Consider the following 27,099-nt stretch of genomic DNA (forward strand, 5'->3'; position numbering starts at 1 on the left):
CTTCAGGTGTGCCATACTTTTGTCATAAGTAAGACTGTTCGCGCTCTTGTTGTTCTTTAGAACACTTTGGGAAGCTGCAGTAGAACACAAAGGAATCAACTGACAGTCTCTGCCCTTGTTGGATGTACATGTTTTACTGAGAATGTCAGACTTCATTCTCACATGATTGAGAAAGATAATGTGAATTTACAGAAAATATGCTCTCAGTTTAGCTTATAGATCACCTTCCAAACCTCTGTGGGAAAAGCATGAGAAAATAGTTTTCTCTCAAACATGATTCATGATATCACAGCCGAAGGCTTTTTCACATGGTAAAATCATGTTAGAACACACCACAATTCCGAAAATGAGTATGGTACCATCAACAAATGATTTATAATGTAACTAAAGTCTTAAAATCTTCAAATAACTGCAATGCTTTATAATGAGGTGCTATCATGTATATTGGTCCCAAGATGGCTGCCAACACTTCTTGGATGAAGTACTGACAGCCAATCAGATCTCACGATGAGATGTGTGGTTAGGCTCCGCCCAGATATATCTATCTTGTTAACTCTAATTTTCTCAGGAAATACTGAACGGATTTACACCATTTAAGCAAAAGGCACGAGTCTGAACTGAGGACTACCTCTTTGCCAAATTTGGTGTAATTCCGTTCAGCAGTTCGGGCTGTAGCTGCGTCAACAGGTCCTATGGGAAAATGCATGGGGAAAATGCATGGGGAAAACGCGTTTTGGGCCCCCCCATTTTTTCTCGGCCCCCGCTTGACGAATCACCGTGAAATTTTCAGGCTAGGAGCGGACCGGAGCTGGCCAAAAGTTTGGAAAATTTCACGAAGATTCGTCAATCGGCGCCAACGTTATTCCAAATAGAATGTTGCGGATTTCCTATGGAAAATAGGTCCTAACTATTACTACCTACTGGCGACTGCCAGTAGGTAATATATATATATACATACACATACACATACATACACACACACACAGAGATTTTACTTAATAGCATGAAGATGGGAAGCAGCCACTGATATGTCTTTCGAGAGACCCAAGGGGCAAATGTAAGGCTAAAAGAGAAGGTGGTGTACTGGAATTAATCTGATTCCACCACAAAATGAATGTATGTCCTGTAGGATCACAGGACTAGTACATGAAAATATGAATCCTGCAGGTCCAGGAAAAACATTTCATCCTCATTGTTGAAGGCTAGCAGAACTTGTGCAAAGGTCATAATTTTAAACAGCTTCTTCAGAAAAGATTTCAACAATCTGAGGTCTAGAAGCCCCTATCTTGAGGACTTGTCTCAAGCTCCAGTTCTTTTTGGGAACCAGGAATCAGTGTAAAGGCAGAGTCCATGCTCTGTCTTGGGAAGTGGCTCTATAGTCCACTTAGCAAACAGTTCTTTGGAAAGGATACCGTTGTGGTCTGCTGACATGTTTGGGTGTACTACAGAAGAGAATGAGAGCTGTCCATAGACCAGTAGGAACCTAGGTGCTGTGGGAGCTGCTGGGCCCTCACCATTTCAACAAGCATTAGCAGAAAGCAAAGAAAAAAAATGTTTATTCTCAAAAGACACATGTTGCCACATTCGTTCTTGGCACTGAACAAAACCACTTTGTGTGCCAATATGCTCCTTGTGAAAGAGAATAATGCTGTCACTTGTAGTGAAGCCAGCTGATAGATAGACCAAGAGCGAGATAGAATTTTAATCAACACAAAAGGTCTTGGTTAACGCCAGACCTAATTATGGTTGGGTTAACGCCAGACCAAATTAGGGGCCCAATTAATAAAGAAATCTCAAAAGTGCACCCATGGCATATGTCCTGGCATTAATCCAGCTTTATGGCTTTAATGAAATCACAAAAATTTACAGAAGTAGGTCAAGAAATCGTAGTCCTAGAAAATATTTGTGAACTGCATTTTAACACAAGCAAACATGCATGTTTAGATTTGCTCATGCGATAATCTGTTGAGCTTTCGCAAGTTCACTTTCCCTCCAACCACTTTTTTCCCAACACTGGAAGAAGTTTTACGTCTGCCATTGTCAGGAGTTCATTTCCAACCTTTCTCTTATGAAAAAAGATCTGTGAAGAGCTGGTGAAAACAATTAAACGTGCAAGTTAGTAGGTTTGCGCAGTTAAAAGGGCATTCCAATCCTGGAATTATTCCTTACCACTACCTCCAACCCCAGTATGTAGATCTGCGGAAAGGTGGTAAAGTAAGGGAATAGCTAGTATTCAAACCCTACTACCATACCAGCCGTGGCATAATCAGAGAGGCTATATCATAGCTCTTATATAATGAGATTGCTGCCTTAATTTGTCGTTGCACTACATGGCTCGAAAGGGACACGTGGACAAGTAGATATTTTATTATATTCCACACCCCTGATTATTGTTAGCTGAACCCAGTGGATTCTAGGCTGCATCTGTCCTAAGGGCTTCTCCAGATCCTGTATTATGGTTCCCTCAGGAACTTTGCAATTTATCTGGGCGTGCCCAGCTATTATTCCCCTCTACCTATGGGATTGAGACATAATCCTTTGTCACCATGCATGACTGCGGAGTACATGGAGGAAGAGATTACTTATCTCCCTATAAACTATCACTTATGTCAAATCATCGATGCATCAATTTTTGAAGCAGTTTCTCAAGTGGTGGCGCCCTTGGACAAGAAGATTCTCTGCATGGAAGCTAAGTCTCAAAAAACCCTCGCATCGAGGGAAGAATCACATGGGCCTCAGGCCCCCCCTACCTCTAGTGCAGCCCTTGGCACCATCTTCAGATTCTAAGTGCGAAATAGCTGATGACCCTGGGGGTCAATCTTCACGCGTATGCCTGCCTTAAGGCCTTCATGGAATCCCAACATTACCCCACTGACCCACAGACTCCCGCTCCTGGTACTTTGGAAGGCTCTTCCTTTCCTCCCTCTTCCCCTGATCCTTTGGACGGGGATAATTCCCCTAACATCTCGGAAGGGGAAGGTGGCCGCAATAGGCCCTGGCACCCTTCTGGCAACCCTAGGGGTGATGCTACTCCTGAGCTGCCTTCCCAGGACTCAGAGTTGGACATGTTGGGCCCTGATGATTTAATGCATCCCCGTTCTGCAGAATGGTTGCCTGCGCCCAAGGTGGATTCTTATGTAGCAACCCAATTGCAGAAGCCAATGGATAAGGAGGTACGTAGCCGCCTCAAGGCAGAGTGTTCTTATTCTTCTCTTGGAGGCAAGGTCACCATTAGCCCAGAGGTTGATGCAATTTGTGACAGACCCCAAAAAAGGGGCAGACCGATCTTGGCGATCATGCCAGGATAAGTTTTTGGATGTGGCAGGTCCCTTGTCCAAGATCCTCGATATGGCTGAAGACGCCAAAGCATATGCTACACTGATCTCCCCAGGGAGACTGTTTAGTTGGGCACAAAGGGGGATAATATTTTTAGGGAACTCCAATTGCGCGCTCTCTACTGAGTGACGCAGATCCATCTTGATTAAAATCGACCCGAAACTGGATGGATTGGAGACTTCGGAGGCAGGTCCCATCGCACGGGGATAGCTCTGTGGAGATTACTTCACCTGCGAATTGGGGATATTCGTCAGGGCGCGGTCCTCGTGTTTTTGCCAGCACTGGTCGTAGTTGGGGGCAGTTGATCGGACGCGCCTTTCAAAAAGACTCTGGAAGAGGTACATACGTCCAAGAGGACAGTAACTTTTACCCAACCAGAAGGTACCCCAGTTGTGGAGAGGAGCTTCCAGGGGCAACAGCTCCTATAACAATACTCAAGGCGAGTATACAATCATCCCAAGAGGATCAGACTTTGGGGCAGATTGGGAGATTTCTTTCACAATTGGGAGGATCTTATGTCAGATGCATGGGTTCTTCAAACCGCAGGGATCTCCATTTTGATTTGTATGGTTCTCCCTTCCAGCCAGCCAGCCAGGCCAAAGCCCCTTTCTCTGTCCACCAGCCAGATGGACCTCGCACAGATGGAGATTGGGTAACTCTTGGAAAAGGGTGCTATCACGCTGACATCTTTACATGCTTACGGTTTTCTCAGTAACCTCTTCCTGGTGGACAAGAGGGGTGAGGCGTCAACGACCTATCATCAACTGAGGCAATTCAACAAGTGGATGGTCTTCTGCCACTTCAAGATGGAGGGTATTCTTCTAAGAGATTTGCTACAGGCGAACGACTGGATGGTGCGTCTGGATTTGATGGATGCCTATCTCAACATGACCATCTTGCCGCCTCACAGGCGATTCTTGCAGTTTCAGTTTATCAGACGATCTTCCGCTCCATGGTATTTCACCAAGGTTTTGAAATCAATAGTAGAACACTTGAAGTCCTGAGATACTCATTTAACCATTTAGCTGGATGATATCCTCAGTATGGATCAATGCCCAGAGCATCTGTCTGGTCATCTACAGCAGCTATCAATCTCCTGGAGTAGCTTGGTTTCGTTATCAATGAGACAACGTCTTCTCTCTGTTCAGATCCTTACAATTTCTAGGGTTCATGGTGAACTCTATCAAGGCCTCCTTGAGCCTTCCATCTCGGAAAACTTAGGCTAAACCTTCAATTTGTCTGCGTCATCTTACCCGCACAGTGGGTCTCTTGTCCTTATCCACACAGGCCATCTTCCCGGGTCCCCAACATTACCGGGCTCTACAATGCCTCAAGATTTTCCATCTCTAATGGGGTCTCTGTCTGTCTGTTCCTCTTTCGGAAGAACTGAGAAAAGAACTTCAATGGTGGATCTCCCATATGGAGGCCAAGAACGCCGCGCCATTTTCGTCTCTCAGCCCGAATTAGTAAGAGTTAGATGCCAGCAGTTCGGGTTGGGGAGCTCGCTGCAAAGAATTATCCACAGGAGGAAAATTAACATATGCAGAAAGGTCTGTTCAAATAAACTCTCTAGAGTTAATGGCAGGATCCTTCACAGTGAAAGGATCCTTCACAGTGAAGTGTTGGGCCAAGGCCCAATGTTGAGACCTTCTCAAAATGGACAATGTAGCAACAGCTCACTACATAAACCATTTGAGAGAAACAAAATCGAAGACTCTCTCAGACTTAGCGCAAACATTTTGGACTTATTGCCTGGCCAACCAGACCTATGTCTTGGCAGAACACCTTTCCAGCAAAACTAATCAGGTGGCAGATTGGCATTCCCGCCACTGGCAAAATGCCAGTCTAATGCAATTACATTCACAGGTGTTTCAAGGAATACAGTCCAGGTGGGGTCCCTTCATGAAGGACCTGCTTGTCTCCCGGCTGGACTATCAGTTGAACAGATATTGCAGCTGGCGCCCAGACCCGAACACAGAGGCAACCAATGCTTTTCTCCTGGGCTGGAGCAAGAAGAAGGGATATGCATTCACTCCATTCTCCATGATAATGAGGTTGTCTATGCAGATTCGGAGACAGCTAGCGGATTTGGTGGTAATCACTTAGTTTTGGAGATCTCAAGTTTGGTTTCCAGTTGTCATGGAAGTATCTTGGGATTTTTCAATCTCTCTACCCCCATTTCGGTATTTCTTTTAGGATCCCCACAGGAACACTTCGCACATGGCCCTAGCTGGCTCCCTTTGACTCTTAGCATGGAGGATTACTGAGAGCGATTGAAAGTCCCAGGTATTTCATGGGAAACTGCCTCCTTACTCGTCTAACCAGTTCAGTTCAGAATCTTCATTTAGGTACACTAAGTATCCATAAAAGCACAACATATACAGCAAGACAAATAAATGCGTGATAAAATGTAATACATAAAAAAAATAATTTAAAAAAGAAGTCACTACCTTGTGTGCAGTCACAACACATAGCAGCATTGTCATTTAGTCCAACGTATTCAGTATTCACAGAACTACAGGCTCACACTGCCGTTCTCAAATCTTGGGCGGATAGCACAAATAAAAGTTACCGCTCGGCCTGGTCCCGATGGCTGGGTTGGTCTCAAAGGCAAGAGGATCCCACGGAGTCAGATGCTGTCCACATCTTGAACTTCCTTGCCTCTTCAGTTTCTGAGGGTCTGGCTAACAGGTCTATTAATACCTTTCAATCTGCAATTTCCACAGGTCATTCACCACTGGATAGGCGTCTGTGGGAGAACATCCATTGGTTTGGAAACTTCTCAGAGGCATCAGACTATCCTTTCCTCCCAAACAAAGGTATTCTACATTATGGGATGTTAATAAGGTCCTGCACCAATTTAAATCCGGGGCTTAGACTAAATATTTGGCAAGAAAGCAGATGTAGCCAGCTTTACAGACATTACCATGTTTGGTGTCCTGTCGCAGAGTCTCGGATGTGCGAGCTCTGGATTGAACATGTAGAGTGTTTACTCCGTAGGGGGTAAACTTTTATATTTCCAGGAGAACGAAGAGTAACTCAAAAGTGGTTTCATACCGGACTTTTCCAGATGTTCCAAAATTGTGAGTGGTACAGGCGATTAAAGCCTAGGAGTCCACGATGGTAGACGTTTGTCCACAAGGTGAATAGCAGTAACTTATTGCCCTTACTAAACCTCACAGAGCTGTTAGCTCCCCCACTATCGCCAGGTGGGTAAGATTGGCCATGCCATGCAGAAAGCTAAGTTTGGAGCTCATTCGGTTAGAGAAGCCATGGCATCCAAAGCCTTCTATTTGGGGGCCGGTCTAGAGGAAATCCTTAATGTGGCAGATTGGTCCTCAGATTCTACCTTTAAGAAGTTTTATTTAAACTGGTTCCAAACCTGGCATCTCTAGTAGTGGAAAAGCTTTAAACCGGCCTAATCCTCGCCTCCGGTCCTGACAAATATTTAATAATGAAAGATGGACTATTCAGATATGCTTATGTGTTACAGGTAGTCTTGCTTGTTTGATCTTGCTTTGTTTCAATGCTTGCTTAAACTTGTCAAAAGATTTGCTTGTATGTACAAGCTAAAAAAACTTCAATATGCGTTTTCTTATTGCACAAAGTTACAGACCCCAATACCGGCAATTTATTTATGCATTGTTTTGCTGTGAAACACCAAGACAGACCTAGGTTTTTTCTTCTTTTTTTTCCACTGTTTGTCAAATCTTAAAAAGGATTTAATCCTCATAAATCATGAATTACTGGAGTGTTCATAGATAAAGTAATTAATAGTCTCCATTTTAATCTGGGGCCAAAATTGACTAGGAGTATGCCTGCGCATTCTAAGCCTAGCAGTGGAATTCAGCCATCTTAAAATTCCCATTCTCACGCTTCATGTGGAGAAGTCTAGTTGGAGACAGTGATGGTCCACTGTCTTTCTGACAGTGATCTTTTTGGGAATATCTGTAGTGTTCTGCAGTGCATGTCAACATTCTTCACTCTATTGACATGACAGAGTGAAGAATGTTGACATTTGAAGGGTGGTAGACAGCTGGGGGAGGTTGGAGGGTAGCGCCTTTACAGACCTGTGAGCACTTCCACGGCAGCTCCTTACTACGTGTATTCTGCAAATAAAAGTCGTTCCTTGCAGTCTTCTTCATCCCAGCAGTCTACTGTCTCGCTATTACATACTTCCTTTTTGGGGACAATGGGAGGTCACCTAGGCTAGTGTCGGCTGTGCCCACACATCGCATGTCCCATACCAGTCTTCTCCTCATCCAACAAGCAGTGAAGGCAAAGCAGAGTGTTATGAAAATCTTGAGCCCCAGTGAGTTGCGTGGCATCGTCCAGTCCACACACGCGTGAAAACACACGGGAAGCATTCATAGATGTGCAGTTCTGTACGCTATAATGCTAGGCGGTGACACATGCACCTTAGAGAGTAAATGAGCGTATCACCCGATTATACACCATATAACCGAACCAGCCTGTCTCCAATATTTAGAAAGTGTTAAGCAGTGAAAGGCACACCTTAAAGATTGATTCAGCATGGTACCAGAATGAACATGGGGTAATAAAGTGACGCGCACACCTCCCCTTGTGATTGTTATCAGCTGCATTTGAGACTTTTGTTTGGGATGGCTCTTGTCAACGATCCTTTGCGTGGGTGAAAAAACAGCTTCTGAGTAAAAAAAATATTGAAACCATTCAACTCAAATTTGATATGTTGTATAACCGTCGATGCTAGCAAGTGTGGGCTATGTGCAGCACTTACTCAAAAGGAGAGCAGCACTCAACACACTATCAGTTATGAATCCAGGAATCTAAGAGTAAAAATTTTCAACGACTGAAAAAAAAATCAAAAATGGAAGGACGGTGCACCAGAATGAAGTCAGATAATTCCAGATGTATTACAAAATATATTCTTTATTTTTTACTTTAAAATTTGGACATCAGCCAACGCGTTTCGTTCCGAAAGGAACTTTGTCAGGGCTTCGTTTTTTAGGGGCAGAGTGCTCGAGCTCTAGCTGTTTTCCATGTAAGAGTGTAGCTGCAGGGGCTCTGGCAGCAGAGGCGCAACTAAAGCCAAATTTCGGGTGAGGGAATCCTTAATTCTTCCAGCAATAGGCAGAGTGGTGGTGAAGGGGTGAAAACACAGCAAGCAAAGAATTGTTGGAGGCTAATCCGAAATTTCAACCATATGCGTGAGGAACTAAATTTGACATCAAAAGCAATTGGGGTCAATTCTGAGTGGGGAGAAGGTTAAAGATCATAATCCACACATTGCCAGCTATCCAATCAAATTGCTCGAATTTCATTTTGATGCTGTGCATTTACAGGGTGCGAAAAATGTCAGGAGCAGACTCTCCAGATTTCCCGCTCGTTCAGCGACAGATGAGGAGAGTGAAGAATCGGGAGGAAAAATGTTTGATTAATTCTGTGGACATAAAAGAGATGAGTGCTCACTCCAACGATGAATGGAGGGGGGAGCTGTTGCTTGATGAAACGCTTAAGCAGGTAATAATGGACGTGAACTAGTAGGTGAAAATGTTGATACCTTTGTGTCTGCGTTGAAGAGATTGGTGGCTGAGTGCAAATGTGAATATTTTACAGACCAATTGGTGCGCGACCAGTTAATTGGACGTTGGTCAGATAGATCTATCCAGCTGTTATCTTTGGCTAACTAATCCTTAGAAGAGATTTTACGAGTTGTTAAGAGCATTGAAATTTTCCAACTGTCTATTAAGAAATTAGATAGCGACTGTGGTTCAACATAAGGCAGTGAAAAAAGCCATAGAAAGTAAGAGCTCAAAATAAGAGGCCATACAGATTAGAGTTTTTTTCAATCAATTCCAGATGTGTTTGAGGAGTGTTTATCCTTTACATAACAAAGGGGGAATAGCATGCCCAGCCAGGAATGTATTTTGTCGAAAGCGTGGCAAAATGTGCCATTTGCCTAAAGTTTGTCAAGGGCAAAAGAATTAGAATGAAAGAATTGCAAATGTAGTCACAGATGTTTTAGATGGAAAGACAGAGATATCTTAGTAGTGTAAAGAAGGAACTCAGGGATATGGTTATGTTAGTAAGAAACAGTGATGTGACCATGGGGGCCCCTCGGTCTATGTTGATCCTTATGCAGATATCACTGTTGGAGATAAAGTGATAAGTCCCTGGTCAATTCAGGTGCCAGAATAACAATGGTCACTCAGGAGTTATCAGATGAATTGTGGCCAGGTAAGAGATTAGAGCCCCCTGAAAGCGCCCCAATGTCTTACGAAGGGAGGAGGATTGATCTTTCTTGTTTTTGTGAACACATTATGTTGTTTGGTGGGAGGAAGATTTTTGGAAAAATCTATTAAGCAATCAATGGGATTTGCATTTTGGAGTGGTTTCACCTGGGGCTGTTCAAAATGATATTAAGACTTGGTACTAACGAACAAGTGTCTGTTGTGAGTGAAAGTCAGGTGACAAAACAAATTATCTGTAACGAATTAGCAAACTTCTAGTGTGAACACTTCTGGGAAGTTGCCGGGAACCAATTCCAGATTAGGTGACTCCACAAATTATCTGTAATGAACAGGCAACCTTCTGAGGTGAACACTTCTGCGAAGGTGCTGGAAACCACCTTATTTTCCTTCCATTTGGCTTGTGCTCAAATTGGGACAGAGACCTGGTGCTTGGCGAGAATGTTCCACCAGTCCATTCTTTCAGCATTCCACAAATGACGACCATTAACACAGATGGCATTACCATTGACCGTGTCAATAACCACCGGGTCACCATACTTCCCCTTCCCTTTCCTAACAAACCCACCTTTTCTTATACAAACCAGGTCACCAACCTAAATTCATGTCAGTGTACACCTTTGCACTTGTCATAAACTTCTTGCTGTTTGTCTTTGGCTACTTTAGCCCTCACCAATGCATCACTCTCTCAAAGACACATCTTGCATGACCAGCCTGCCCATCCAACCAGGGCAGACATCCGTTGAAGGAATCCTTCCCCTCAACATCTTAAACTGAGACCTCTTGGTTGAGGAATGTGGGCTGGTACAGTTGAACCACAGCATGGTGCGAACTGCCGTACTCACAATATATCTGTTCGCAACTGCCCAGCATACACCCTGAACCAAGACATAAATTATTCGTTCAACTCGACATTGGCTTAGGGGACGATATAAAGCTGTTTGTAGGTGCTGTATATTCCCAGCCATCAGGAATCCTTTGACCTCCTCATTCATAAACTCAAGCCCAATTATCTGATATAAGCACCTGGGGAAATCCTCACAAAGAAAGACATCCTTCAGGAATTTAATGACCTTGTTGCCATTGGTTTCAGCTATTAACATAATCTCTGGCCATTTAGAGTAATAGTCTATTACAATATCCAACATAGTTATCCAGGAAAGTCTTTGAAAGGCCTCCTGACCTTTAAACCAGAGCAAGTTACTCAGTAACATTTGGGGGGTCCAAATGCTGTCTTAAAAGAGGATTTGAAGGATTTTCATGACTAGAAATGTAAAAGGCTGGGGTGTGTCTACGAACCTTGGGCAAACACAGCGGGAAACTGTTTACAATTCACAAAGTAAATCAAGCAATGTAAATACTTCATCTGGACTGCAACATTACTGCACAATGCATCAGAAAGCACAAAAACACGACAATTAACAGGTTTCAAAACAGGACAACACTTCAAGTGATACATTCTCAAATGGTATATCTGCACACCTTATTAGTGGGAGACAATGCAAAGAACAGCAGTGGAAAAGAAGAAAGCACAGTGTGATGTAATCAAGAAATGGCAAAAAAGAAAAAAAAAGATTATTTAGGAATATTAAGGGGGGAGGGGGGCATGTGGATGTACAAGTAGAAAACACTGCAGCTGCTTTTGTTACGGGGACCGATATTGCAGCCATGCTACAAAAATGGCCGGCTCGAACAAAAATGGCCGGTGCCCGCTATGGCCAGTCTGGTGCTGAACAGCATTCATGAGTAGGGTAAAGAATATATCATGTAGAAAGGCTATTGCATTCACATTTTCTCTTCCTTTCTCACCTCAGATGGCTCTCCTCTTCCTTTTGCATCAGCACTATACCAGAACCTGCAAAGAGCTGGGGTGAGCAGCATTTAACCAGCGATCCAATCTTTCCATTGTCACTGCACCTTTTGACTAAGAGTGTGAAATAACAGGTAAAGTCCAAGGTCCACCATCTCCACAGTGTCATGGTAACACCTATGAATCACAACTGTAGCTGCTGTGATTTACAGCCCCACATGACCACTAGGGTAATTTCTTGCAAAGAGCTGTGTGGCTGCATGGCAGCAGAGGGCCTGAAATACTGGGGAAGGGAGGTTACCGAAACAGCACATCGATGCTGCTGCAATCTCACATTCTACTTCAACTTTGACATCAAGTGAGAATGGGGGCCATATCTCTCATTTTAGTTACACCAGAAGGCCTTTAAGGGTGAGTTAATCATGTTTCTGATGAGGGGAGGGGGATATGGGTTGCTAGCGATTTACCCCTGAAAGATATAGGACTGAAATGGAATCATATTTTAAGGATTCAATCTATCAGACATTATGTACAGGAAGCATAGGTATGAATTATCAGTCAGGCTCTCTGCAAGGGACTAAGTAAAAACCCTGCTGAAGTTCCTTTGTAAACAAGACCCAGGATGACCTAGATGGAGCCTGAAAATCGTGTAGATTCTAAATACCCTTTCTTTTCTTTTAGTATGGGTGCCTTTCCTCAATTACAGGAATTTTAAAATCCATCTAGAGAGAATAAACCATTTATTACCAACGGGATAAACTTGCTAATATGCAATGCGCAAACGATGCCACCATGCCTGGCAGAGCGTAGCTTTTACACAAGTGCAGGTCTCCAGTGGTCGAGTACTAAATAATGTCTGTGAGGGGTCCATCCTAAAATAAAAGTATTTTCAAAGGAGGCCACCTACAGCCTTTCAGCACGTCAGGCAGGGAGGGAGAGTACATTTGAGGCCAGGATTTAGATGCTGACCCACGAAGCAAGCAGCTGCAAAGAAAATCCAGAGCATGAAAAAACAGACTTCACATTACAGACCTCTCTAAACCGTTACAGGACAATTTTAAACTCTAATAGAGTTTGCAATCCGACAGTTTTTCATAATGGACTTGGGTAGGCCAGATTCAGAACACTAAGCTATTTTTTTGTCTTTTATTTTTTTTAATATGCATCAGTACATTTTGATGAGGGAGCAGGCACAACAAAATTAGAAGTAAAACAGCAAAAGTAGAATCTAGAGTCCTCCATTGGTGCACAGCTAGTGATAAAGGTTTTTTATCCTCGCAGGTGTGCTCATAAGCGTGGAAGAAATGCATAATGGAGGGGAGTGCTACATAACTATACTTTTACAAATATCCACATTATTGACTTTCCAACGAGAACAGAGAAAGCAGTGGATCAACACATACAGACATTTTAGCTTTCAAAATAGCAAATTATAAAATGTACTCCCCTTACTAACATACAATGTTAAAACAGTGAATTAGCACTGATAATACTTTACCTTAGGAAGAATAAGCGGACATTCCAAGCCACATTTGCAAGTTCCATCTGAAAGTAGGTAGGTTTTAACCTGATCTAAGCAGGACAACAAAGAACCACTGGGACTAAAAAGGAAACAAAATATCAGTACTCAATTATTTACAAAGAATACATTGTTTTAAAATACTTGGAGTAATTCAACATATTACAAAAATGTTTCCTTTCAATTTTACCTTTAGAAATTCTAAATATTTGTTTTACACATTTGGAAGCTGCTTAGTCATATTAGCAAAAACAGACATGACACTGTTGCCAATGCATATCCACCAAAATAACCTTTAACTGGTGACTTTTTCTAATTTTCAAGGTAAGGAAACTGCAAATTACAAGTCATTAAACAATTCTTCTAACGGTTAGTAAATCAATTACTCAAACCACCATCACGTCATACAAAAATAAGCAAACGTCCAGCAAATGGGAAACATGTCAATGCAGAAACATGCTGAGACCATTACAACGTGAATGTAGTCCAGGTATATTCGAATGCGGTAGGCAGAACAATATAAAACAAATCTACTTATGCAGTTTGTCCTTTTCTACTTATCTGGAATTATGTAAAAGGCCAGGGGCTTACAAGAGAGGGCATGCACCTCATTTGTCTCAAACCTTCTGAATGCCCCTTCAACTGTGTCATGCTGGCTGGATTTAAAAAAAAAAAAAAAAATTATATCTATATCTCTATATATGTTATTTTAATTTACTCGGAAGTGTCCCGGCGCTATAGACCGCTGGGGAACCCGTCCTGGCTATCCCTGTGAGATGGTCCCTTTCTGGGTATCTCCAAGGTGAAACCAGGCATCCCCTGCGTCTGTGGGGGGCCGTTGTAGAGATGAGGCAAGCTTAATGCCCAGAGTTGCCGAGTGTGTTCCTGGGTAGAGTAGGTACCGAGGCGAGAATTATCGAGTCCGTTTTGACCCTGGTCCACAACCCTGCCGCGTCGGGAATTGAACCCTGGTCGATTCTCTGCTTACGGGTCTGCCGCCTCTAACCAGTGAGCCAAACCATATATATTATATATATATATATATATATATATAAAATATATATATATATCCATATATATTCACTTAAAAAAACATAGTTTTCACACAAGTTATAGTTAGCTGGACATTTCCCTCGTAAAAAACCAATGAAATTCCCCCGTTATAGTTAGTGCAGGCAACTATAACTCACGAGACCGCAATCCTCTGCTGATGACGGCAGATATTACATCACTGTATTTAGACACCTATTTACCCATGTCTTCTTCCATTAATCTTTAGCTATACATATATTACAAATATTTATTTTTCAGAAAGACACATATTTAATCAGTGATGTAATATCTGACGTCATCAGCAGAGGATTGCGGTTGCGTGAGTTATAGTTGCCTGCACTAACTATAACGGGGGAATTTCATTGGTTTTTTACGAGGGAAATGTCCAGCTAACTATAACATGTGTGAAACCTATGGTTTTTTAAGTGAATTTGCAAGGTTTTTTAAATGCTAATTTCTAACTATAACTTGTGTGAAACCTATGGTTTTTTAAGTGAATATATATATATATATATATATATATATATATTCACTGAAAAAACCATAGGTTTCACACAAGTTATAGTTAGCTGTACATTTCACTCGTAAAAAACCAATGAAATTCCCCCGTTATAGTTAGTGCAGGCAACTATAACTCACGCAACCGCAATCTTCTGCTGATGCTAATACTGTATTTAGACACTTATTTGCCCATGTCTTCTTCCATTAAATTTTAGCTATACATATATTACAAATATTTTTTTTTCATAAAGACACATATGTCATCAGCAGAGGATTGCGGTCGCGTGAGTTATAGTTGCCTGCACTAACTATAACGGGGGAATTTCATTGGTTTTTTACGAGTGAAATGTACAGCTAACTATAACTTGTGTGAAACCTATGGTTTTTTCAGTGAATTTGCAAGGTTTTTTAAATGCTAATTCCTAACTATAACGTGTGTGAAACCTATGGTTTTTTCAGTGAATTTGTACGGTTTTTTAAATGCTAAGTTACTTTACGCCATTCGTGGCGTGCGCGCCCAGTTAACGCAGTTCGTTCCGTGCGCGCACGGTGCGCTCGGAGCACTTTACGCAGTTAGTGCCGTGCACGCACGGTGGTCACGCGGTGCCCTGCGCGCACCGCGTGCCCACGTTACGCGGGATGGGCCATGTACGCACGATGCGCTTCGCGCACCGTGCGCACATGGGGGACATATTATGCGCTTCGTTGTGAATGGTATTCATTTATACTTTCAACGATTATACATGCAATGCACAAATGGTGCCCTTCGGGCACCATTTGCACACGGGGTGGGGATAGTGTGGATAATTTTTTTTTTTTTTAACAATTTTAACCGTACGCGTACGGTAAGCGTAATCGGCGATTTTTCGAAAAAAAAATAAAAAAATTTTTTGGGCCTTGGGGGTTGTTTGGGGACACCTATATCGATGCTGGGTGGTTAAGAACTGAATATACTGCCCCTTTAGATGTTTTTTGTCTTTGTTTTTGCTGCCCCCCTCAGAGTGCGAGAGAGAAAATGGCGGCCGCCGCTTCCTGGTTTCGACCGATTCGAATGTTTACTTAGATCGAACAGCCAATCAGAATCGCGCTCGCGCACGTCACCGTACGCGTACGGTAAGTGCACCGTAAGCGCACCGTAAGCTGGCTCAGATATATATATTGATTTAAAGGCTATTTTCTCAGAATCTACTGAACAGATTTACACCAAACCTACAAAAGGCACTTCCTTGACCTGTAGACTACCTCTCTGCCAAATTTCAAGGAACTCTGTTCAGCCGTTCGGGCTGTAGCTGTGTCTAAAGGTCCTATGGAAAAATGCATGGGAAAAACGCGTTTTGGGACCCCCCTTTTATCTCAGCCCCCGCTTGACGAATCCCCCCGAGACTTTCAGGGTAGGAGCGGAGCGTAGCGCCCCACCTATTTTGAAAATTTGGCGAGGATTCGTCGACCGGCGCCAAAGTTATTCAAAATAGAATGTTGCGGTTTTCCTATGGAAACAGGGTCCTAACTATAACTACCTACTGGCGACCGCCAGTAGGTAATATGTGTATGTATATATATATATATATATATATATATATATATATATATATATATATATATATATATATATATATATATATTCACTGAAAAAACCATAGGTTTCACACATGTTATAGTTAGCTGGACATTTTACTGATAAAAAACCTATGAAATTCCCCCGTTATAGTTAGTGCAGGCAACTATAACTCACGCAACCGCAATCCTCTGCTGATGCTAATACTGTATTTAGACACTTATTTGCCCATGTCTTCTTCCATTAAATTTTAGCTATACATATATTACAAATATTTTTTTTTCATAAAGACACATGTCATCAGCAGAGGATTGCGGTTACGTGAGTTATAGTTGCCTGCACTAACTATAACGGGGGAATTTCATAGGTTTTTTATCAGTAAAATGTCCAGCTAACTATAACATGTGTGAAACCTATGGTTTTTTCAGTGAATTTGCAAGGTTTTTTAAATGCTAATTCCTAACTATAACGTGTGTGAAACCTATGGTTTTTTCAGTGAATTTGTACGGTTTTTTAAATGCCAAGTTACTTTACGCCATTCGTGGCGTGCGCGCCCACTTAACGCAGTTCATTCCGTGCGCGCACGGTGCGCTTCGCGCACCGTGCGCGCACAGTGAGCACGCGGTGCACTTCGCGCACCGCGCGCCCACTTTACGCAGTTAGTACCGTGCACGCACGGTGGGCACGCAGTGCGCTACGTGCACCGCGTGCACACGTTACGCTGGATGGGCCATGTACGCACGATGCGCTTCGCGCACCGTGCGCACATGGAGGGCATATTATGCGCTTCGTCGTGCAAGGTAAACTTTTACTTTTTCATTCATAATATATAGGCCATGCACAAATGGTGTCCTTCGGGCACCATTTGTACACGGGGTGGAGAGAGTGTGGATAATTGTTTTTTTTATTATTTTTTTCCGTACGGTAAGCGTAATCGGCGATTTTTCGAAAAAATTTTTTTTTGACTTTTTGCCCTTGGGGGTTCTTTGGGGACACCTTCATCAAGGCTAGGTGGTTATGAGCTGTCTAAACAGCCCCTTTACATGTTTTTTCCCTTTGTTTTTCCTCCCCCCCCTCAGAGCGCGAGAGAGAAAATGGCGGCCGCCGCTTCCTGGTTTTGACCGATTCGAATGTTTACTAAGATCTCACAGCCAATCAGAATCGCGCTCGCGCACGTCACCGTACGCGTACGGTAAGCTTACCGTAAGCGCACGGTAAGCGCACCGTAAGCTGCCACAGATATATATATTGATTTAAATGCTATTTTCTCAGGAACTACTGAACAGATTAACACCAGACCTACAAAAGGCACTTCCTTGACCTGAGGACTACCTCTCTGCCAAATTTCAAGTAACTCTGTTCAGCCGTTCGGGCTGTAGCTGTGTCTAAAGGTCCTATGGAAAAATGCATGGGAAAAACGCGTTTTGGGACCCCCCTTTTTTCTCAGCCCCCGCTTGACGAATCCCCCCCGAGACTTTCAGGGTAGGAGCGGAGCGTAGCGCCCCACCTATTTTGAAAATTTCGCGAGGATTCGTCGACCGGCGCCAAAGTTATTCCAAATAGAATGTTGCGGATTTCCTATGGAAACAGGGTCCTAACTATAACTACCTACTGGCGACCGCCAGTAGGTAATATATATATATATATATATTTTTTTTTTAATGATTTTTTTCTGCCGTGCGCGTACGGTAAGCTTACCGTACGCGCACCCCGCGATTTTGAAAAAAAAATATAAAATGTATTTTTCATACTTTTGGGTCCTTCTTGGACCCCCTGACAAACGCTAGGGGGTCTGCAACTCTCTTCGTTGCCCCCTTTTCACGTTCTCCACCTTTGTTTATCAGTGTGAAAACACAAAATGGCGGCCGACACTTCCTGATTTTGACCGATTCGAATGTTTACAGTCATGTAACCACCAATCAGAATAAAGCTCGCGCACGGCAGCGTGCGCGTACGGTAAGCTTAACGTACGCGCTCTGAGCGCGCCTATAGATATATATATTGATTTAAATGCTATTTTCTCAGGAAATACTGAACAGATTTACACCAGACCTGCAAAAGGCACATCCCTGACCTGAGGACTACCTCTGCCAAATTTCAAGTAATTCTGTTCAGCCGTTCGGGCTGTAGCTGTGTCTAAAGGTCCTATGGAAAAATGCATGGGGAAAACGCGTTTTGGGACCCCCCCCTTTTTCTCAGCCCCCGCTTGACGAATCCCCCCCGAGACTTTCAGGGGCGGAGCGGAGCGCCACACCTATTTTGAAAATTTCGCGAGGATTCGTCAATCGGCGCCAAAGTTATTCAAAATAGAATGTTGCGGATTTCCTATGGAAGCACGATCCTAACTATAACTATCTACTGGCGACCGCCAGTAGATAATATATATATATATACACACTGAAGAAACCATAGGTTTCAGGGGCGTTATAGTTAGCTGGACTTTTCACTCGTACAAAACCATTGATATTCCCCAGTTATAGTTAGTTCAGCTAACTATAACTCGCGCGCCCGCAATGCACTGCTGAGGACGTCACATATTACATCACTCATGACATGGTCAGTGACATCACTCATGACATCACTGATGACATCTCTAATAACATCACTGATGACATCATCCAGTGAATGTGTGTTTTTCTGAAAATTACATATGTTTTATATATGTATATCTCAAGGTCGATGGAAGAATAAATGGGTATACAAGTGTCTAAATGGATGATTTGTTTTTGAAAAATTGATTGTATAACTGACAGATTAAGTGTATCTTAGTGAATACATGGCTTAGTGAGTAATGTTTAAATATGTAAATATCTGTATCAGTCTCTCACTTTGTGTATAAGGGGCTGCATGGGTTGGTGAGTAGCTACAGGAGTGTCTATATAGGTTATTAGTTGTTTTTTTGAGTATCAGTATGAGTGTCTGAGTGTCTGTATTTTTCGGTGGGGGGTATTACGTAGTGCATAGGTGCATGAATGAGTGACTCACTGTTTGTATGTGTTGAAGACAGCATGTGTGCAGGACTATATGGGTGGATGAGTGTGTTAGTGAGTGAATGACTATCTCAATAGTGTCTTTATGAGTAACTACATATGTTTTAAACTAGTATATGTGACTATTGGTGTATATAGGTGAGTATATGTGAGAGTGAGAGATTGAAAGAGTTCCTGTATGAATAAGTATGTGTTTCTATAAGTGATTGTTTAAAAGACTACGTATGTGTAAGTTTCTGTATAAGTAAGTGTGGTGGTGTGTGTATAACTGTATATGCAAGTAAATGGATGTTTGATTCTTTATTAGCATGAGTGACTATGTGTGTGAGTAACTATGGATGAGTGGCGTTGTGTAACAGGATGTATAGGTGTATGAGTACATATGATGAGTGAGTACATGTATGAGTGACTGTATAGGACTGTTGGTGAATGAGTGAATGTGTATGTGGATCTTAGAATTACTGAAAGGTTGTTGTAACTGATATTGGTATGTCCATTGTTTTGAAAATTTTAGTTTCTATTTTTGAATGTGTGTATCAAGGGTTAGGGGGGAGAGGAGGTCTGCCACTCTATCACAAGGATGATGTCATCAGTGATGTCATTTGAGATGTTGTCAGTGATGTCATGAGTGATGTCACTGACCATGTCATGGGTGATGCAATATGTGACGTCATCAGCAGTGCATTGCGGGCGCGCGAGTTATAGTTAGCTGAACTAACTATAACGGGGGAATATCAATGGTTTTGTACGAGTGAAAAGACCAGCTAACTATAACGCCCCTGAAACCTATGGTTTTGTCTGTGAATTTCTAAGGTTTTTTAAATGCTAATTCCTAACTATAACGTGCCTGAAACCTATGGTTTTTTCAGTGAATTTCAAAGGTTTTTTAAATGCCAATTTCTAACTATGCCTACAGAGACAGGACATGTGAAGAAAGAAGAAAAAACGCACAGAAAGAAAAAAAAGAAATGCAGAAAGAAGCAACAGGAGTCCTCAAAGACGAAGAAAAGTGCAGGAAGAAGGATAACGTGAAGAGAGAACAAACAGAAGAGCAGAAAGAAGCCTTGTTGCAAAATCATCCTGTACCCTCAACTTTTTCAGACGGATACTGGTGGGAACTGAGTCTGACTAACCAGTTCTAGAGCCAGTGCTATGTTAAAAGACACTCAGAATACAGTGAAAACACCTACAAACACTAGGGAACACTATGCATTGGGGTCCCCCTGTGATCAGCATGACCTCCTCTGTAAGCCCCTAGTATATAATAGGGCAGGGGATTAAAACTACCTCTTAAAACGGGCCACAGGGCGTGTTTGCACACGTCACCTCAGGCCCCGTCCCCTCACTTCCCCACTGTGTAAACACGCCCTGTGGCCGTTTTAAGTTTGGAGATTAAGTCCCCTTGAATCCTGAGGGTCCCTAGGGTCCAACTTGACCACTAGGTACCTCCAGTAAGCGCCACAGAGCTGCGTTGCAGAGAGATGTAAAAAGGGGCACGGCCTAGACCACCTCTCTGCAACGCAGCGCAGTGGCGCTTACTGGAAGCACCTGGTGGGCTAGTTGGGCCCCAGGGTCCCTCAGGATTGAAGGGGAATTATTTCCCCAACTTAAAACGCGCCACAGGGCTTGTTTGCACACGTTAACTCAGGCCCCGTCCCCTCACCACTGTTTAAACACGCCCTGTGGCTGTTTTTAGGTCTCGCCTAACTATTGAGTTTACGCAATCGCTATGCGAGACTCTAGTAAGAGGGGCATTTCAAAGTGCTCCCAAAAGTGGATTGCATGGCGAGCACGCGCACAATCACGTGCATCGTGCCGCCATGCAATCCGTTTGGGGAAGCGCTTCAGCCCACTGGCACGTGCACGTGTAGCCACAGCCTCGGCATCATACTTCAAAGGGTCCGCTCCCCCGCCTGGAATGCGCTCCCCCGCCACAGCATGCCGAGAGATTGTTTCCTCATGGCGCCTCTCACAACTGTCCCTCCCCCACCACAGGGCTAGTCTCACGGACGCATTGCCATCCATCGATTTCACTTACATGCCTGTGTTCTCTTTGCCTTTCAGCACACAGCCCGACCTCCCCCCTCCGTGTTTTCTTGCAGCTTTGCCCAGATCTGAGTCTCAAACAACCAAAATAATAAGTTTGCCCTGCACGCTTTCTGCGCTTACAAAGTTAACATATGCGGCGCTCATTCCCTTTTCATCCTTCTAAGGTCAATAACATTAGCTCCATTAATTCTGCGTCTAAGGATTTAAATAACCATATATTTTCTTGCAACTTTAGGCACTTAACACACACAGCCCCACTGCTCACACACACAGGCATCATGGCAGCAACAGAATGCTCTGAGCCCCACCAGTGTTTGCCACACACACATGCCTCCGCATTTCGTGTTTTCTTCCAGCTTTGGCCCGTGTTCTCTTTGCCTTTCAGCACTCAGCTTACCCGTAACCACCATTTAACTAACATCCTGCCACACTCATTCCATTTTCATCCTCGCTTTTAATTTCATGCGTGTTCTCTTTGCCTTTCAGCATACAGCTTCTCCATAGCCACCATTTAACGACCATCCTGCCGTGAACACCAGTTAACTACCATCCTTTTAGTTAAAATAAAAGAATTGCCTCTAAGGGTTTAAGGAACCATAGAAATACAAGGCAAGGCAACATACACTCCGAATGCCACTCAGAGCCACATAATTACATGCCACATAACTACAATGCACTCAATACAACAGACACTCCAAAAAACAATCAGTGCCACATAGTTACACACCACATAATTACACAGCGCTCAATGCCACATACACTTCAAATACCACTCAGCGCCACATAATTACACACCACATAATTACACTACACTCAATGCTACATGCACTCCAAATAACACTCAGTGCCAATTAATTACAATGCAAACAATGCAAAATACACTCAAAATAACACTCAATGCCACATAATTACACGCCACTAAAATCAACATACACTCCACACAAAACCACTCAGTGCCACATAATTATATTCTACATAAATACACTATCGCCCTCACTCTCTATCTTATCTATCTATCTTATCTATCTATCTAATCTATCTATCTAATCTATCTATCTTATCTATCTATCATATCTATCTTTCTATCTATCTTTCTATCTATCTATCTATCGGACTATTGCACTCTCTCTATCTATCGCACCACCACAGCATCACTCAAGGGCATCACTATGCGCTACCACAGCATCAATTAACGCCACAGCATCACTCGACACCACCACAACATCACTCACCACCACCACAGTATCAATCTGTACAACCATTCAACAACAACTGGCTTTAATATGTTTTCTCAATATTTAGGCTTTATTACAAATGGCACAAAAAAATGATAATATTTAACTTCTGTTCTTGGATTTTAGGCGCAATTAAATACACTAAACATAATCTTCACAAGAGTTATTAACAAAAGTTTAAGCGATTGCCATTATAATTTACATTAACTTTTATTTAAGTATTAATTATTGTCAAAAATTAAAAGCCATTGTTATTTGTAATATCAATACATTTAAGTCACGTAAATACAACACATATTGCATTACAAATGCCATAGGTGTCACATTTGCAACAGTTAAAACTATTGACATTGTACATGAGAAAGCTAGTAATTTCAATATTTTCAATACCAACACATAAATAAAAAATTTAGTCAATTTACAATACAAAAAGCTCAAACTTTCCTAATGCGAGACCTTTTGCATTGCAAATGCTTGTTAGTTGGGAGATTAAGTTCATTTGAATCCTGAGGATCCCTAGGGTCAAACTAGCCCACTAGGTACCTCCAGTAAGCGCCACAGAGCTGCGTTGCAGAGAGGTGTAAAAAGTGGCACGGCCTGGATCACCTCTCTGCAACGCAGCTCAGTGGCGCTTACTGGAAGCACCTGGTGGGCAAGTTAGCCCCCAGGGACCCTCAGGATTGAAGGGGAATTATTTCCCCACCTTAAAACACGCCATAGGGCGTGTTTGCACACATCACCTCAGGCCCCGTCCCCTCCCTTCCATACTGTGTAAACACGCCCTGTGGCCGTTTTTTAAGTTGGGAGATTAAGTCCCCTTGAATCCTGAGGATCCCTAGGGGCAAAATAACCCACCAGGTACGTCCAGTAAGAGCCATTGCAGAGAGGTGTAAAAAGGGGCACGGCCTGCACCACCTTTCTGCAACTCAGAGCAGTGGCGCTTACTGGAAGCACCTGTTGGGCTAGTTAGCCCTCAGGGTCCCTGAGGATTGAAAGGGAATTATTTCCCCAACTTAAAACACGCCATAGGGCGTGTTTGCACACGTCACCTCAGGCCCCTTCCCCTCCTTTCACCACTGTGTAAACGCGCCCTGTGGCCGTTCTAAGTTGAGAGATTAAGTCCCCTTGAATCCTAAGGGCCCCTAGGGTCAAACTAGCCCACTAGGTACCTCCAGTAAGCGCCACAGAGCTGCGTTGCATAGAGGTGTAAAAAGGGGCGTGGCCTCTGAACACCTGTCTGCAACGCAGCTCCCTGGCGCATACTGGAGATACCTGTTGGGCTAGTTGGCCCTCAGGGACCCTCAGTATTGAAGGGGAATTAATTCCCCAACTTACAACTGGCCAGGGGGCGCGTTTGCAGAGTGCTGCAAGGAGGGGGCGTGGCCTCCGGCGCGATGCCGGTCTTTTATTTATTTTATTTTTTTAAGAAGGAGGGCTTTGTGGCCCCCCTTCTTTTTCTAATTTACTGGCCCTGGGGACCCATCCCCCAGGGCCTGCACCCTAATTTTTTATCTTGAAAAAAAATTAATTTGGCCCTCCCAAGGCCTTAATCGGCCCCGGGGACCCCAACCCCCGGGTCATGGCCTTTTTTTAAACAAAATTCTTTAGGAGGGCTCTGCGTTGCCCCCCTCCTCAGGCCACTTATGGCCCCGGGGACCCCATCCCCCGGGCCGGCCTTTGTTTTTTTATTAATTTTAACAAAAATATATTCATAGAAACACCTAGGACATGCTGGACAAACCGTACGTACCTATCACCATGACGATTTGAGTGATATTCATTAAAAAGCGACTAGGCATAGAATGAATCCACATGGAATGTATTTACACCGCTAGTGAAGCTCTGACGTGTCTGACGCCCTACCGTGCCTAATCCCGGTGCCCCCGCCGGTGGGTACTCTCCAAGAAGACACCCTTGTCGTTTATTTATACAAACATGGGTAGCTATTGATGGGCACATTTAATATACACGCACACCAAGCCATTCAAAGGGGATTCAACAAAAATTCGACCAAACTATGCAAGAAACCCCCCTCACGGTTAATAAAATACACATCCACCGCCGGATGTGTAATACTTTTTATTTTACTCTCTGGAAAGGAGACAAACCTCACTTGAGAGTCACAGCGTGCTCCTGGCTGAGCTCAATGCTGTTACACCCACCAGTGCCTTCCGAGTGCCTCACACCTCTGGTTGTATTCCACTAGCTAGTGCGTATGCTATGACACTCTCTAGCCCATGTGCACTGTAACACCACCCCGTGAATATGTCATGCCACACTTGCCTTCGCACGGGTTATATTGCCCCATCTAACGTGCCTTCCTCGATGCCTATGTTATAACGCACAGCGCTATGCCATACAATCTGGGATCCATATCTTTGTCACAGTGCATATGCAACGTTACACTCCCCAGCACATATTTTATATTACAACTTTAGAGACTAGTTAGGTTACACAACAATGCCCTGTGCATATTACACTCCAAGGCGCATATCGCATAGCACGCGCTAGTGCCTGTGCTATCTCGCGCTCTCCAATGAATCTGTCATTGCGCACAATGTATTGCATATTATATTTCACGCCCCGGTTCATCTTATATCACACTTTTTGGTGCATAGTTTATACCATATACTATATCTAGTTTTCATTTTTAATCGTGCTCTCAGGACTATGTTCTATATAACACTGCGTCCACCTACCCTTTTCACGGGCATTACATTTTGCGATGGGGGGTGGAGGGTCAGGGGGTGTTTCTGCCAAGTGAGCCCGGAGTCACAGTCACAAACGTCCTCTTCTTCCTGAATAAAAGTGAGATTATGCTGCATACTTGTTCATATTTTAAGTAGTTCGCACAGACACACATTTTAAAAACAATAAAGTTCCTAATACCCACCTTCTCTGAACAGTTAGCTTGCTGCCCCATCCACCTCCTCCCTATCCTCTGTTGTCTGAATCCATGGACTAGCCTCCTCCCTCCTGCCATGCATGGTCGGATGTGCTGCCACTGCCCTCCATTTAGCATGATGTACCAGTCCACTCCTCCTGCCCTCCATTGCCCAATTCTATGGCCCATCATTGACCTCCTGCTTAGCCTCTGTGCTTAGCTTGCTGCCCCTATTCTCCTTCCCCCTGCCCTCCGATGTCTTTGTGCATGTCCCTGCTCCATCCTTTTTGCCCACCATGTTCCAAGGACCTGCCACTCCTATGTACTCTGAGTGTTCTGTTGAGCTGCCACTCCACTCCCACCTGCCTAGCATTGTCAGATGACTGTAACCTGTCCCTGCCACCTCCACCCTGCCTGTCCACATGCCATGCCCCTATCCCCTTCCTCCTGTCCTCCATGGTCCATTTTACTGCCACACCCTTCTGCCCTCCCTGGTCTGTTGTGCTGCAACTGCTCCTCCTGCTTGCCCCGCGCGGTGTGGTGTAAGGCCCCCTTCCCCTGAACTCTCTTGTCTGTGCCCAGGTCCTGACCCTCCCTTCTATCCTCCATGGTCCTTTGTGCATGGCCCCTGCACCCACCTTCTTGCCCATCATAGTCATTGTGCTGCCACTAACCCTCCCGCTTGCCATGCATGGTCTTCTGTGATGCCATGGCCCCTCCCACCTTCCCTGTGTGGTCAGCTAGCTGCCCCTGACCCCCTCCCGCCTTCCCTCCATGGTCTGTGTGTATGCCATCATAGTCTCATTGTTGCTCTCCATGGTGTGTCTTGTTTCTAGTGCCCATCCTGCCTGACCTCCATGGTCATCTTGCTGCTCCTGCCCTGCCCCCTTGCCCCCAGCCCTCTGTTTCCATGTGCAGACCCCTATTCCCTCCCTCCTGGCTTGTCTGTTCCATTGTAATGCCCCTGATCCGTCCCTCCTGCCCTTTATGGTCTGTTATGCTGCAGCTTTCTCTCCTGTCTGTCCATTATGGTCAGCTAGCTACCATTGCCTCTTTCCCCTCTGTTCTCTGTTGTCCATGTGCATGGTCCTGTCCCCTCCCTATTGCTTTCTATGGATTCTTGTGATGCACTCCCATCCCGCATGCGCTGTGTGGTGTATTGTGCTGCTGCAAACCCTGGTGCCTGCCCTGTAGGATCAGTTTGGTGCACCTCTCCATGTCCCTCCGGTCCTCTGTTATCCGAGTCCATGTGCCTACCATGATCCAATGTACCATACTTGCGAACATTTTGAACTTGGTAAGAGGAAGATTTTGAAAAAAACTGGGGTATTGATTTTCCCCTTTGAGTTGCATTGAAAAAGAGGAGATTGTAGACAGGAGACAGATCAAATAAAGCCCATTTGAGCTTAAAAACATTGGACGTTTCCTGGCTGAAACGGGTCTGTTGGCATGTATGGTTGTACTACCACTGCCTCTTCCTTCTGCCCACAATGGTCTATTATATTGCCACAGCCTCTCTTGCCAGTCCTGTATTGTTGGTTTGTTGCCCCAGCCCCCCTTTCCACTGCCCTCCATAGTCTGTTGTGCTGCCACTGCCCTTCCTGCCTGCCCAGGGTGGTCAAATTGTTGCATCTGCACTCTCTTACCTGCCTTCAATTTTCAGAGTCCGTGCCCCTGGCCTCTGCCTCTCAACAGTATCCCAATGAACAACTAGATTGCAAACATTCTATATTTATTACAAAAGTGTGGAACGCCTGACGTCATCTTGATGTAATCAAAACTGTAATACCTTGAGTATTTCCTTTAGAAATTACATATATGAGAGGGTCTTATTTGCATCAAAATTATGGTTCGTGCTCTAAAAAAGACATATTTTCTGAGTTTTGAAATAGCGACAAAGAACTTTTAAATCATTTGTAATCATTACGTTTTTTCAT

General features: G+C 43.8%; 1 protein-coding gene across 3 annotated transcripts in view; it reads right to left on the minus strand.

The window, feature by feature from the left end:
* The window catches only part of MBD5 (methyl-CpG binding domain protein 5), a 375,507-nt gene that overhangs the window by 233,280 nt on the left and 115,128 nt on the right, over window positions 1-27,099 (minus strand). For all 3 annotated transcript variants that reach the window (XM_085645611.1, XM_085645612.1, XM_085645613.1), the window contains one exon: window positions 12,875-12,977. In XM_085645611.1, the coding sequence (XP_085501737.1) occupies window positions 12,875-12,977 (103 nt within the window). The remainder of the gene's footprint in view (window positions 1-12,874; window positions 12,978-27,099) is intronic.

Source organism: Triturus cristatus, chromosome 3_1 (assembly GCF_964204655.1).
Source record: "Triturus cristatus chromosome 3_1, aTriCri1.1, whole genome shotgun sequence".
In the NCBI taxonomy this organism is placed as follows: Eukaryota; Metazoa; Chordata; class Amphibia; order Caudata; family Salamandridae; genus Triturus; species Triturus cristatus.